General features: G+C 36.1%; 1 protein-coding gene across 1 annotated transcript in view; it reads left to right on the plus strand.

Moving 5' to 3' along the window:
• LOC306860224 (uncharacterized protein) overlaps window positions 1-15921 on the plus strand; it is a 19359-nt gene continuing 3438 nt past the window's right edge. The window contains exons 1-21 of the mRNA XM_079401813.1: window positions 1-472; window positions 2763-2871; window positions 5442-5518; window positions 5650-5745; window positions 5896-5934; window positions 6212-6283; window positions 7415-7474; window positions 8029-8171; window positions 8733-8799; window positions 8894-8971; window positions 9059-9139; window positions 9315-9430; window positions 12359-12933; window positions 13029-13115; window positions 13872-13943; window positions 14024-14095; window positions 14181-14308; window positions 14415-14442; window positions 14548-14628; window positions 15630-15686; window positions 15804-15866. Of these exons, the coding sequence (XP_079257939.1) occupies window positions 371-472; window positions 2763-2871; window positions 5442-5518; window positions 5650-5745; window positions 5896-5934; window positions 6212-6283; window positions 7415-7474; window positions 8029-8171; window positions 8733-8799; window positions 8894-8971; window positions 9059-9139; window positions 9315-9430; window positions 12359-12933; window positions 13029-13115; window positions 13872-13943; window positions 14024-14095; window positions 14181-14308; window positions 14415-14442; window positions 14548-14628; window positions 15630-15686; window positions 15804-15866 (2203 nt within the window). The 5' untranslated portion in view covers window positions 1-370. The remainder of the gene's footprint in view (window positions 473-2762; window positions 2872-5441; window positions 5519-5649; window positions 5746-5895; window positions 5935-6211; window positions 6284-7414; window positions 7475-8028; window positions 8172-8732; window positions 8800-8893; window positions 8972-9058; window positions 9140-9314; window positions 9431-12358; window positions 12934-13028; window positions 13116-13871; window positions 13944-14023; window positions 14096-14180; window positions 14309-14414; window positions 14443-14547; window positions 14629-15629; window positions 15687-15803; window positions 15867-15921) is intronic.

Below are 15921 nucleotides of genomic sequence, written 5' to 3' on the forward strand. Positions count from 1 at the left end.
GGGGGGGGGGTATGGGCTCTAAGACCTTGTGCTACAAAGTGTTGGACAGAAAGAAACAAGCAGGTAGAGAGAAAAAGAGAAGGCCAAAGACAGACAACAAACGCATATGCAACAATGAAAAAAAGCAAGAGAAACTGAAGTGAGAGATGGAGGGCGGAGAGGGTCACAGTGATACTTTGAGTTGACCACAGAACCTGTGAGCTGTTGCTGCCACTGCTTCCGTGACGCCACATTGCACAGTTCCTCAACTCAGCTACAGACTTACAAGAGACACACAGAAAGAAAGTGAAAGATCGACTCCTTTCAGAAGCCCACCGATATCCCCTATCTTTGACATGACGGAGGAAGCTGCTGTGTCACACATCATGCCATGGACACCCAAGCCCACATTCTGAGGGACCTATTGGCCAAAATCGCCAGCAAGGAAGCAGAAGAGGAAGGGGCAGAGAACGGCTTTGCCGGAGAGTTTTTGGTAAGTTATTAACAAAATAGTGAAAAATGGCAGGGTTTCATTTGTGAAAAAGAACACGCGTTCTCAGATTCATGTCATGTGACAGCGCATAGGTTGCAAAAGATGCCAACATAAACCTGTATGAGGTAGCTGTATGCTAGGCTAAAAACAAACCTGCTTTTTTATCTCACATTATATGCAATGTTTGTGTGGCTATGTGAAATTTTGTAAATTAATGGACTGTGATAATAAAAAATATTAGCATCGCACATGCCAGAAGTAAGTTAAAAATAAAACATGTCTGGGCAGTGAGTTGAGGCAATGGCTTAAATGGTTAAGCGTGGACTTCCTCTTCTTAACACAGTGACTCTTACTTTAACCTTTTGTACAAGAAGTTTTACCCTGGTGTGGTTATTTATTACCAAACTAATTTATTATTTAATCTATGGATGATTGTCCACAACAAGGGACTTTTGGACCCCAAAATAGTCATGTCTCGCTTCTGCTTATATTAGTTTCCAAAATAACCTTCATATGCTATTCCCCTCAATTGTCAACTGTTAAATGTTCCATGTGAACAGTCAGGATGACTGAGAGGAAGTTACCCATGACCCATCCTGAGCTGTCACTCACTGACTGCAAAAATACAAAATGCAAAAATACTAATTCGCATAAGATGTTTATTATTATTATTATTTACATGTATTTGCTTGCCAGACACTTTCATCCAAATCAGCTTACAGTGTAAATCAGCTTAGAGTGAAACAGGATGTCAGGCAGTGATGGATGGACTGGGGTTTTCAAATAACACTGTCGTGTCTCTCTGTATGCTGATATAAGGACATTATATTTGAATAGAAGTACATATGCTATTTCTTCACCTAAATTAATCCAATGCAAACATTTAAAAAAGTATATGTCTTATCAGTGTTCGCTAGGAACTAAACTCATGGCATTGGTGTCACTAGTACCATGCTGTTCCTCTACGCGCTTCTTAGAGTCTACAAAGTAGCATATGGGGGGGGGGGTATTTTTATATACAGTAAACAGTACATTCAATAACAACAAATTCAAAAATTATATTTCGTGGTTATTTGGGGTCATTACGTGTTGAAGCACCAAAATGTGTTTTAAAACCCTTGCTGTAAAAGAAGGTTACAACACTGGACATTCATACAACCACCATCACTCCATTTTTAAGGCTTAAAAATGTATCACCAAGTTACATGTTACTCTTGTATCTATAGCTAAAATGCCATCCTTAATGGCTTAACACATCTGTACACTTGCTAAGCCCTGAATTACCAAACCGATTTAGGCCTGTCTTTGCCACTACAGCTTTATGTCCTACAGAACAAAACACGCTCTTTAGTCCAGCCTGAATGCTACTGAGTGTCTTTTATAGTCGTCAGCAGCTGCAAAGTGTTTAGTTTATTTCTTTATTTTCCCAATGTGAAACCAGGCCATGAGGAAGACCTCGTAGGCCCTGTCTGCTTTCTCAATCGCACAAAAACACTTTCAGACATGCTGCTCTATTATCTCTGTCAAACCACTTCCAAACAAGACCTCTGCCAGAATAGTGATTCAAGTAGCTTGCGAATGGAGTGTTTACAGGAAGAGAAACTGTCTATTACGCATGAAAACCTAAGTTCCCATTACACTGAGAACAGAACTAATGGTCCTCAATGCTGCACTGCAATTTATGCCCACACAAGGGACATATATGTAGAGAAATGTCTAGTCTCACTGTACAAAACATGACGGTTTCCCACAGTGGGATGGGCTTGTTCCTCATACGCAGTCCTGACTGTTTGACTCGGAGATCCCATGCAAATTACTCAGCTTGTTATATGTGCTCATTGTCTGTTGGGCTCACAAGGTTCTCGTAAGCTCAGCTGTGGTCGGAAAGTCTCTTGGTCTGATCAAGGTGCTTGTGCGCAGAGACACACACACAGGAGAGCAATGGTACATCCCACATGCATATTGTGGCAGCCACACTCACTCACTCTCGCATACACAGCCAGACTTATCTAGTTTTCACAGATCTTAACCACAGGGCTTCAAACTTCAGTCTGTTATTCTCAGATCACAGTTGATATGTCAAATACATGGCAAATAAGAGTTTTTGAAACACAGTTTTTCTCATTCTGCTTTGTCTTTAAAATAATATCAGTATTAACATCTCTGCCCTGAACTTCTGGCTTGGACCATTTGCAATATAAGAAGAAAATAAAATGAGAATACAAGAATACCAAAGTTTTATTGCACAAAATGATACAAAATCATAACTGAATCTTATTGGTCAAAACAGAAACTAAAGAGACAGTCTACTAAATATCGTGCAGAGAAGACATACCCCACCACAGCCGCGGACAAACAAGACAATGTGAAGAAGAACAGATACAAAGACATTGTTCCCTGTGAGTATTACATCTGACTATACACAGTACGGTATACCATAATATACTGTACCGTATTATTTTCGATGAAATATTATACACCATAAAGAACTACTGTACTGTACATATGGAAAGCTGGTAGGCCTATTTGTATAGTAATATCTGATAAACATGTTTAAAAAGTAGATTTACATTCACTGCAAAAATATCCTGTTAAATTTAAAGGAAAAGACAACACAGATAGGGTTGTCAAAAATTCTGCATAAAAAATACATATGGGATGTCATATTGGTGCATGAGTATATTTTACAACATAACCGTACATTTCATTAAACTATATAATGTTAAAATACCAGTCTGCTTGAAATACCAAAATCTGCTTATACTGTAAAATATTCCGATAACCGTAATACAGGTGGCAAAATAGAAAACCATGATGAATCGTAAGTGGCTTGTCCATAATATGCTTGCACATAAATGGTGCACAGAGTCATACACACAGAGACAAAACACCACCAGTGTAACACATAGGGTAAACAAATCTATTAAGCTCACCAAAATCTACACTGAGACATTTTTAGTGCACAAGATATTGGTTTCAGTACAAAAAGTTATGTTAAAAATAAAATATTAATCTCTCACACAAAAATATTTAATTTTATTTTAAATGACAAAAGCATTTCAATTAAGATATACTTCATTAAATTCAAAAAGTCTGGCTGTGCTTAATGGGTGCATTTTTGTACCCTTTAAGCACACCCCTGTTCCCATTAAGCTCACATCATGTTTTATTAAAAAGTCTTGTTTATTTTAAGGAAGATTTTTGAAGAATAATTGTAAAAATAAATATTTTTTGAAGGTACAAAGTCAAGAACACTAGAATCAAACAACAAGTCATTCAGTCAATCAGTTATATATTCATAATGAAGTGTCATCTAAGCACATTGCAACATCTAGACTAGTCCACGTTCAGCTAAGTAACACGTTCAAAAATCAAATAAAACAAACCAAACCAATAACACTTTGAATTCATGGGAATGAACACAGAAACTAGCCTCATTATGAAACCTCTTTTTAAAAGGATGTCAACTTATCTGGTCTCTTAAGGCTGGAATACACTACATGATTTTGCCACGATTTTCCACAGATTTACAGTCTGGAAAAGTTGATGCTAGTTGGCAAAGATCAGGGCCAGTCTGCAGATTTGAGTTGACTGAATCCATAGAAAATCGATATAGAAGTCTGTATATGAAGTACATAGACGTTCAATGTGGAAGAGCTTAAAGAAAGCACACTGAGCTTAATTGGAGCAGCAACAATTTTTGATAAATTTCATGTAATATTTATTAAAATGACAGGATTTTGCTAAATAAATAGTCTAGGTCATGTATTAAGTTCATACATATTTTTAAAATGAACAACTATTATTAACAATATCTATGAAATTATACTTTTTCTTATTGATGTCACACTGAAGCGTGATTTTCATATTAGTGTACCCTTTAAGCTCACCTTAAAATAATATTAAATCTTTAAAAATTACAGCACTGTAAAACGACAGAACAGCAATAAACTGTCAATTTATAATATTATGGATGTAAAGGTACAAGCGTGTGCAGTAATATATTAGCGTAGCACACAATCTTATACAGTCAGCTAACCGTGTTCTGTAGCGTCTGCGCTGTGTTGCTAAAACTATATTTTGGATCTAATGTAATTATTTCCCACATCCAAGTTCCAGGTTATAATATGCAAAAGTCTGAACATTAATCTCTTAATTTTACAATAAGTAGTGAAACTTACCCAAAACGCACATTTAAGGGGCTCCTCTTTTGGTGAAAGTTTTTAGACAGCTTTCAAAATGGCCGCCAGACAGAGTGAGCATATGGAGACCCATATCTCAGTGTGCAATGATCTGATTGACTTGAAATTACAGGAAGTATATAGTAACAAACATATCAACTGGTTAAGACATTAAGTAGGATAATACATCATTTTCTCTTTTTATAATCTAATCTCAAAAATGGAAGTGAAAAAATCTGTTTTCTTAATCTCTTCCTGTTCTAGCTTGTCCTATTCTGAATGGTGGTTAAAACTTTGTATTGTTAGCACTTCTCACGATATTACCTACGCTAGCTGTTTTCCTTATTTGTAAGTTTCTTATAAAAGTGAGAAAATTGTCTGCTAAATGTATAAATGTAAAAGTTTTTATGTTAGCATTTTAACAGTATTCTGTAAAAATTACAAGCATTTCATACAGTGCTCTAAATCATAAAGATATTCTCTAAATGTCTTGTCAACATCTGACAGGAAACATTGTAGAAATGTAACGCAGTAGAGCAAACGCTCTAAAAACATCTAAATGAAAATGTGTACATGTGCGATGTACAGTATGTGTGCTGTCCGAGTATATTATACCATAAAATACTGCACTGTATCACTCTAGACGATGCCAAAGACAAACATGGGTAGCAATGTAGGAAATTAACACAAGATTTGTGAAAATAGCAGTTATATGAAAACCATGAAAAGGGTTGATTGTGAAGATAACAAGATGTGCTAGAGATGTTGATGGCTGTATTTTCTCACAGTTGATCACAGCAGAGTAAAGCTCTCCCTCGTCACATCCAAACATGGCACAGATTACATCAATGCTAGTTTCATTAAGGTGAGGAAGCGTATATGTGTATACACATTTATACACAAAGAGAACTATACACTTTTCAGATTAAACAAAACATGCTTAAATGATAACTGACAAAATCAGGAGGATTGCCATTTGTTCTGTATTTATTTCAGGGAGTGTTGGGCTCTAGGGCGTATATTGCCACACAAGGCCCGCTGCCAAACACTGTGCTTGACTTCTGGAGGATGCTGTGGGAATACAACGTACAGGTGAGAGCTTGATTATGTTGCATACGACTATTTCACACACATTCCACTTCCTGTAGAAAACAGGTTCAACCTACTAGATGAGCTTTGGTCAGATCCAAGGAAACAAATATTCACACAATGAAATGCCTCTAATTCTCTCTCTCTCTGCAGGTTATCGTGATGGCTTGCCGGGAGTTTGAAATGGGAAGGGTAAGTTGTAACTGACAGTGTGTTATACGGGAAATGTTGACGGTCACTGTGTTTAAAATAAAACATTTTTATTAACCACATCCTTCTTGTTTCAGAATGGTGAGGCAATGCATCATGCATGACATTTTCTTCAACTAATTTTTTATATCTTGAGCTCCTACCCTTTCAAAACGTTTGATACGATTATAGTGCTGCCATGCACTCAGCGTATAAATGTTCACAGCGTAGACAGAAGGGAGCAGTTGAGATTGAATGCTGTTTTTCCTCTTTCTTTCAGAAAAAATGTGAGCGTTACTGGCCAGAGTCAAAGAATGATGTGTTTGTGTGTGAGCCCTTTACCATATACTATGTAAGAAACACCTCTTCCCTCACTCACACCACACTTCCTGTCCTTGTGTTTTATTTGCGCTCACACACACATATGTTCAAGCCTGATTCTTAGTATTCACGCAGTATCTAAAACACATCTTGAACAACTAAGTAGTATAATACAGAAAAAGACATTGCGGTCTTCCACAATGTCACTATGTTTATCTTATTGATATTTATAACAAATAAAAATTTTACTATTTAGAAAAAAGACATTATCAGTACTATCAGGGTGCACAAATTATCAGTAGGCTACTATATTGGTTACTAGTATCAGTCTATATTGAATATTTAATTGTGCCAGCTTATTTGCCTTAATTTTACATTTAGATGACCTTCGTCATTTTATAGGACTCATCTGCATTAAAAAACATTGGTTATAATATGAAGTAATTTTTTGTGTAGATTTACATTTACGCATTTAGCAGACGCTTTTATCCAAAGCGACTTACAATGCATTCAAGTTACAGTTTTTACATTTTATCAGCTCTTGCTTTCCCTGGGAATCGAACCCATGACCTTGGCGTTGCTAGCACCATGCTCTACTATTTGACCTACAGGAGGATTTATAACGCGTTTCACCCGTATTATGAATTCGGGTTAAAGAAATGTCTATAAACTTATCAGATAATGTCCTGGCAGAAAATTACCAGTGACTTTTCTTTTTTTTTCTACAGATTTGTTCTTGTTTTTTTTAGTGTAAAGTTTATCTTTACAACACTAATGTTAAAAAAAAAAATCTAAATGTAATCTTTAGCAAATCTCAAAAATGAATATCAGTGTTGTTTCATATGGTACTTTATAATTTTGTGCTGCATGCTTAAATTCACTTGAAGCACTTAATTTTATTTTTAGATTATTATTTCTTTATTCATTTATTTTAGACAAAATAGTTGAAAATAGTTATCAGCTTATTGTGTCTACCAGAATTTTATATTGATGCATCCCTTAAACAATAATGTCATATTTAAGTGTTGTTCATTCTGCACCTTTTAGCACTAGCTTAGATCTTTATTCAGTTTTCACTATTGAATAATATTAGCTAAAATATTATCTGAACATTTCTGATCCAATAAGCATTCCAGTCATGCACATGTTTGAATTTGTCTAGGAGTCTGATGAGAATAAGGGAGAATATTTGACACGGACTCTGAAGGTGACATTTAAACAAGTAAGTAACATTTCTTTGATCTTAACTTCACCGCACTGAATAATATTCAAAAATTACCCTTTACCATCTTTATAGTTTATACAAAAAGATTGTATATTTATTTAAATCTTTTTATTGCTTTTTTCTCCTTGCTTTTAAAATAAAACCATTTAAAAATCTCATTTTTTCCCAATATCCTGATTAGTTGTTTGCCATTAAATATCTGCTTTATAAACTGATCGCTGGATGCGTTCACACTTCAGTCAAGTTCAATGAGCTTGAAAAATACTGCTTTAGTCTAAACATTATGTTGTGGTGACCTATGACTCATCCATATATGTTTATTTCCTACTTGAAAACGACATTGCGTAAGAGTATTCAGTATTCCGCTTTAATAGTCAAAAAGTTTAGACTGCGCAGACATTGTAGTGGAACAAACAAAGACAGACAGGCGCTGACATTTCTGCAGATGTTTTTTAGTGATGAAAGAAAACCACCAAAATGTGGTGGTTTAATGACTAGAAACCAGGTTACCAGAAAAAACAAACAGTCTATATTACACCGGTTATTTCCAGGTGTCTCGGACACTGAAGCAGCTGCACTATGTGAACTGGCCAGATCACGGAGTACCTGACTCCATTCCTGCCATCCTGGAGCTGCTGCAGGACATGCGGATTTACCAGGCTCATGATGACATTCCCATCTGTATTCACTGCAGGTAAACACCTGTATCTGCTGGGATCGACTGTTAGGATTGATTTTGCAATGATTGAATTTGAGGGCAAATCAAATAAGTCGGAGGTCATATTGTGGCCATGGTGTAAATGTTGGTAGAAATGTACGCAATATACTGATTCAAGCAATTTTTTTGTAATGGTAACCATGGAAGATGGCCACCTTCAACTTTACACAGGAAATGTGTAGGTGGTGGACCAACAACAAGCAAATACCCCAACAAGCATCTGCACCGAGTTACAATGACTTTACATAACGGATATTCGTTTTTAGATTAGCTAAAGATTACATTAAATAGTGTTATTGCATTAGTGTTGTAAAGATTAACTTTTAAAAGTTTTTCCACACAGAATATTCTGAGCACCTTATAGGCAGCTCATTGACTTCAAATTAATTTTCATAACTCCACAGCAGTGTTATGTAGCAAACTGCAACACATATACTCTCAAGTGTATTAAAACTATCAATTTAAGTTGCTGAAAAGTGAGAAGAGATAAATGTGTTTTCACTATGGCTCATTCTCTTGGAACTCTTGAATTTGCAGTGCAGGCTGTGGAAGAACAGGTGTACTGTGTGCTATTGACTACACCTGGAATCTACTGAAGAGACAGGTAAGAGCTCAAAACATTTTACTGAAGCTTTCATTATACTGACAAAATCTCATTATATTCTGACAAGGTGCTGATCTTATTTTCTCTTGTTTAGATGATACTAGAGGATTTCAGTATCTTTGAACTGGTAAAGGACATGCGCACACAGAGGCCCTCTGTGGTTCAGACTAAGGTAACCAACTTAGTTTCTCCTTAAATTTCCATATCCAATAAAAACAAAGTCTCCATTTTACCTAGTGATCATTTCTTCTCCTCCTAGGAACAATATGAACTAGTATACAGGACCATCAAATTGCTGTTTGAGAGATATCTGGCAGCAATGGATGAATCAAACAGAGAGGTTAGATATACCATCATTATTACTCACCATTTACATATATATACACGCAATTTTATATTTATAATTTTTTGGTTCACAGTTATGACATTATACAACATAGTCAGAGCATTTATATGGCATGCAGCCTTTTTTTGTTGCATTGTTCAATGAACAGTTTAATTTGATCATCAATCAGGTCCCAGCTTCCCCTTCTCCTGTCACCTTAAGTACTGGGAGTGAGCTCTCGGATTTCAGCGACTCTGAATCAGAGACAGGGACAGACTTCAGAGCATTGCGTCGAACGGAGCACAGGTATTAGGGAATATCTCGCTTTAATACAATTTTTACAGATTTTAAAAGGAATAGTTCACCCAAAAAATGAACACTCTTCCATCACCCAGCTGCAGGTGAATAAATAAAAATTTTTGGTTGAACTATCGCTTTAAAGCTGATGTGTGTCATTTCTGCTCCAATAACATCACTAAAGATAATAATAGGACTGTCCCAACACCCACATTTGCGGTCTTTGAAATTGAACACTTGTTTGAACAAATTTCCTGTATTTGACCCAAGTGGTCAAGTGGGTGTGTACAAGTATGTGTTGAACTTTTCATTGCCTGATGGAACACACCACATCATAGTGCTGTAAAGATGCAAGTGACTTTTTTTTGTTTTTTACAAAGCTTTATTTACACATTTTGTTTTTCAGTTCTTTGCGGTTTTGTTTTTTGGCGACACTAATCAAAGGGATAGTTCACCCAAAAATTTAAATGACACCATGATTTACTCACCCTCAAGCCATAGGTGTATATGACTTTCTTCTTTCAGACGAAAACAATTTTATAATCACAAAATGTCTTGGATCTTCCAAGCTTTATAATGGCAGAGAATGGTGGTAAGATTTTTAAGTCCAAAAAAAGCGCAATCATCCATCATAAAAAGTGCTCCACAAGGCTCCAGGAGCACTTCATTTGTTTCCTCCGACATTTTTCTTTACAAATCCTTGTTTTGTACTTCTAATTCATGACCAGAGTTTTGTTTCGCTCTCTCCTCTATGCTTCCGTGTTTGTCACTTCCTGCATCATCCACTGGAAGGCCACTCTCTCATGAACCCCCGTACAACATTTAACAGAAGCTAGAGATTACGGTTTATAAAGTTTTAAATATGGATATTTTTCTTATACAAGCACATTACTTCTCTTCAGAATGCCTTTATTAACCCCCAGAGCTGTGTGGAGTACTTTTTATGATGGACAGACACACTTTATTTTGCTTCAAAATCTCAACCACCATTCACTGTTATTATAAAGCTTGGAAGAGCCAGGACATTTTTTTTTATACAAGTCTGATTGTATTCATCTGAAAGAAGACAGTCATATACTGTCAAGGTCAGCAGGAAGGGACCCAAATGCAATGTGAGTGAATCAAATAAAAGTTCAGGGGTGCACAGGGGTGAACAATCTTGAGACAAATCCAACCAACCTCCAGAGGTAGACGGTCTGGAGAACAGTCACAGTCGGTGGCCAAACCAGGCAGAAGAATGGGGAGAAGGCCAGAGCAGAGAACAGTAGAGCGTGTGTGAAGGAACACACGCTCTACTGTTCTAATCAGAGTGAAGGGACTTAAAGCAGGCCAGTATCAGAGATAGATTCACAGCACCAGGCTTGGTTTGCAGACTGCCTTGGGGAACCGACAGGCAGGTAGAGTAGGACTGGAGGAAACACACAGCACAAACACACAACAACACTACTCAGCAACACGAGGAGAAACAAAAAAATGTAAAAGGAAATATCAAAATTTAGACTAATGAAAACTAAAGTATAAAATCTAAGTAGTTCAAGACTAGAAACAAGACTGATTAACAACTAAAGATGATATTACAAGTAAATATTAGCAAGATTACGGAGGACCAAAACTCAGAAGACAGAAAAATCAAGAGCAAAACCTGCAATAAGGATACACAATCACAGGGAAAGACTGGAATATAGAGCAGCAAGTCAATAACGGTCTCTATGGCATAAGACAAACACAAGAGGAAAAGCAGCACGATATAAAGGGAAGAAAGTACACGAGAGCCAGGTGAGTAAGGTTAAGGAAACGAGGACAAGACAAGGGCTAAACAAGAAAGTGTGACCAAGGGAAACAAGGAGGTGGGATCGCAGGAACACATGGTAGACACAAACACAAGACAAATAATCATTAAACAAAGACAACACAGACAAAGCTGCCAGGGCAGAGCCCTGACATATACACCCAGGATGGCTTGAGGCTTTGAGTAAATTATGGGGTTATTTTCATTTTTGGGTGAACTATGCCTTTAAATGATGAAAAGCAGTTGCAAATATTTTACAGAATATGCATCTCTGCAACAATTCAATGTGCAACACCTTTTTACTACCAAATTATGTAATATCAAAGTAATTTAACTTGCACTGGAAAGTTTTACTATGCTCGTCACTGAACATGATGTGTTACACTTAGCTTCAAATACCACACCAAAGTGTTATTAGAGATTTAGTGTGCAAAGTTTTTATGACGGACAAAAGTTTCGGAGGCAGTGTGTAAACATGATTGACACAACGTGAGGTTGTGTCAATCATGCCTCCGGAACTTTCGTCCGTCATAAATTTTTTTGGATCAGGTTCGATTTTCTGCGTTTTCGCATCCATAGTATGCATTTTGAAAGGAAATGATGAGGAATACGAAAAAACGCACGTGAAAATTTCGGACTCAGTGTGCAATGACCTTAAGTGTGCAATGACCTTAACCCTTTAATTGTTTCATGTCAAAGGAAAATTGCACACTTGGCTGGTTTGGTTTGATTAAAACGTTTGATTGCTCTGTTAGTGTGGTTTATTTGAAAAATTATGAATGCTTCCATACGATCCTTGATACACACCAAACAAGAGTATTGAGACCTCCTGAAAAGGTGTGCCTTGGTGCACTTCCAAACAAACTCTGGTGCAGTTTCACTGAAGAATGATCGGAACACGGACCAAATACATCTAAACAACAGGATGTGTATCCTTATGCCTTTTATGTTGTATCTTTGGGTTCAGTTTTTTTTTTTTTTTAATTACAGCATGAATGCTAAGCAAACTAGGACTAAATGTATAATGTGTTTTTGGTCCAGACCAGAACCAAGAGAACCAAACAACAAGTGTAAAAACATCCTAAGACACATTGTGACAGTGTTTGTGGCATTCCTGATCATAAGAAAATCTTTCACTGTTTTGATAGGAATAACGAGATGGAAATCCCTATAAATGAACTCAATCACATCACATACAATGCTACTTCTTGGCCACACCCTCATTCAGAACCATTCAGTCAAGAGGTCATCTCCACAAAACTCAATCCTGCAGACATGCTCAATACAATGAGTGAATGGACCCAGATTACAGATCAGAGGTCATTCATAGCAGCAACTCCTCAAACAGACATTACAACCAATGTATCTCAAAGAACTGAGCCATACACCAGCTTTAACACTGATGTCACCTATGCTGCATGCTCAAACTATCCCATCAGCCTAATACAGGAACTGAGGCCAAATAAGAAGCATCTGGAGTGTGCAGAAAACCAAGATGTCAGTCCTGCTGCCACAGACCACAACCCTATCATCACCAGCACAGTCTGCTACACTGTGGAAGATCCTTATTTTGGCCCTGAGTCTCCACCGGTTAGCGACAATCACTGCGTTATGGCCTCTGTAATTCATGAAGCATGGATGGAGAACCCCTGTTTCACAATACCTAGTTTAACGCTTAATAATCAGGTGTTAGAATTGCCAAAACATGACTGCAATGACAAAGGTATGAAAACCTATGGCTATTTTAGCAATTGATTTCTGAAAACTATTAATGATACATCACTTATGATAATTTCATGTGTTATAATTTGTATAAAGGTGCAAATAAACCTTCATCTGATGAAGACACTCCTCCTTTGCCAGAGCGAACCCCAGAGTCATTTATACTGGCAGATGAAATTAACGGTTAGTCCAACTTAAGGTCTAAATGTCTATCCTCCCCATGCTATTTTAGTTGTATTTTATATACTATTACATTATTTGTATTAATATTTCAAATTGTCTTTTATTTTTATATTAGTTCAATTTTATGTGCTCTTGTCATTTTATTAGATCTTATTTTTAATATTTCTGTTTAGCTTTAATTTATTTGATTTCAGCTTTAGCTTTTACTTAAAGCCTTTATGAATAATGCATCAAGATATTCGTAATCAATTGAAATGCATTTTATCTTTACATATATAATTGTAAACAAAATTATAATATTTGCAGGTTCCACTGTTTATCATGCGTTTTATGTTTTTTTTTTTTTATTTACTCATTTAGCAGACGCTTTTATCCAACGCGACTTACAAATGAGGACATAATTTCATTATAGTTTTAATGCATCATACTTTCTAAAGGTCTTAAAATGAAGTATTATTATGTTTTATAACTGTGGTTACAATTATTTATGAAATCATGCATCATGCAATGCATTATATAGGTTTCATGAAAAGTATTATCAAAATTATTTATTTCTATCTAATGTTTAAATCTGTTATTTTTATTTTATTTCAGTCACTGAAAATGGTTTAAATAATAGATTTGTGTTTATTTATTAGTTATAGTAACAATAACAACACTGATTCTCACTTACATAAACTCATTCCATACAGCATACTGGTCCAGTACATTTTCTATTTTTTAAATCTATATCTCAATATATGGTCTTGTTTCCAGATATCAGTGAAAACACTGAGATGTTGACATTGGTGATCCCAACCAGCTCAGAATCTGAGAGCATCAATAAAGGTGAGAATTATGCACACTTGAAAATGTGTGTATAGATTTGATGGACATCACCAGTAAATGTTCCTGTTTTCTCTAAAAAGACAGCCCGCCATCACCTGTGCCCCCACTGCCTGAAAGAACTCCAGAGTCTTTTGAAATGGCCACAGATGAGGGTATGACAATGATGGGCAGGGATGAATCTATAACAAATTTTCGTGTCCTTTGTACCTTTTCAAACTGTCATCTAATTTTCAACAGATTTGGTAATAAACATAACACAGGAAAAGCCACAGGATGTTGTAATGAGAGTTGGGAAAGCTCTAGAATGGTCTGGGCAAACAAATGAAGCTCAGACAGACATAAAACGATCTTGGTCCAGAAGCAAGGTGAGAGGACGCAGGGTGTATAGCCTAATGAATCATATCGGCATATTAATAGAACACATCAACCTAAACAAGGTAATTGTAAACAAAATTATTTTCTTTATTTCAGAGCTTAAAACTTAGAATGTCACTTCCTGGTAAGTCAGTCATATATATTTAGGATTTCAAAGTCATAGATAAGACCGCAACAAACCAGCAAGATATTAGTTCTGGCTACAATGTTGCCTTCCTCTTTTTTGCAGCAGCAGCATCATCTGCTCCACTCAGTCCTATTCCGATCACAAGTCACAGTCCTCCTCCCCTACTGTACAAACAACCTCAGGGTAAGACTTTACACATTTAACTTTGATTATACTATTCTGCATTATATGCAGAAATTCACAGTTATATACTGGTGTTAAAGCAAGGTGATATTAAGCAAGTGAAAACATGCTATATTTACACATGCATATTTAAGGAAATTTGAAAATGCGCCTACTTTCAACAATAGCTACAAAAACTGACAGCATAACAATGCAAACAAAATACCATACAAATCTACCATTTTGGGAGTCGATTCACTTGTGAGAGGAAGCTAGGTGACGAAACCTTATGTAGGCTACAACATTAATAAACAAATCAAAACATTGTTTTGAGCTGAATGCTAGCTGAGGTGGTCGCTCAAAATGAACACACTTTATCGTCACATATTTCATGATTAATGACTGTTCTTGTTTTCACTTACCTCTTGTTTCAAAGATAGGCGTCGAGCTGTTCAATTATTGTTTGTATAGAAGCATTTGTGTTGTGAGCGCCTCTTTTGATGGACACTCGATGACTTACTTAATAGACACTCACTGTTGCCAACTACTGGTAATAATATAACTTACAGAAAAAGTCACCAAATTAATCGGTAAACGAATCTAAACGAGTCTTTTTATTGAATAACATTCACAAGAATTCAAATACAATTCAACTCTCAATTCCTAATGCCTCGTCCTGGATCCCAGATCTCTGCAGAATTATTTTTAGTTGCAAATTGTATATTTTAATTTTAGTCTCAGGTCTAAATTTTTGGTTATCAAGTTATCAATCAAAAACGGATGAACAAAAACATTTAATGCATCAAATATATCCATAATAATTGATTCTTAGAACATTTTAAATTGAAAGTAGAATTTCAAGTGGCTTAAAAATTTGTGGCAACACTGAGGATACATGTTTGTAACTTCCTTTCCATACTATATACTTGTTTTAAAACAACTAGGAGTTTAAGGAAGTTCTGTTAGTGTCATTCTGGTTGATTGTTTAATATAGGCTATTTTTGACTTCCTATTTTTGATAGAATCTCTAAACACCCCAACACCACGTGAGCAGGCATTCAATTCAGTTCCTGGAACAGGTACTGTGTATATCACATACTCCAGTCCAGTGTAACCGTTCAGTTTACAGTCTCCAACATAAAACATATTTGCGCTGATTCAAAAATAGTCTACGTTTGTTGCTTTGTTTCATAAAGAAAGTGTAACTCCACCACTTCCTGAAAGAACTCCAGAGTCTTTCTTTTTTCACACGGAGAAAGGTGCAGTACACCGAACTTACAGTATATAGAGAAAATTGATCTACAACTATTAATT

The sequence above is a fragment of the Barbus barbus genome (genome assembly GCF_936440315.1).
Source record: "Barbus barbus genome assembly, chromosome: 41".
NCBI classification, from domain to species: domain Eukaryota; kingdom Metazoa; phylum Chordata; class Actinopteri; order Cypriniformes; family Cyprinidae; genus Barbus; species Barbus barbus.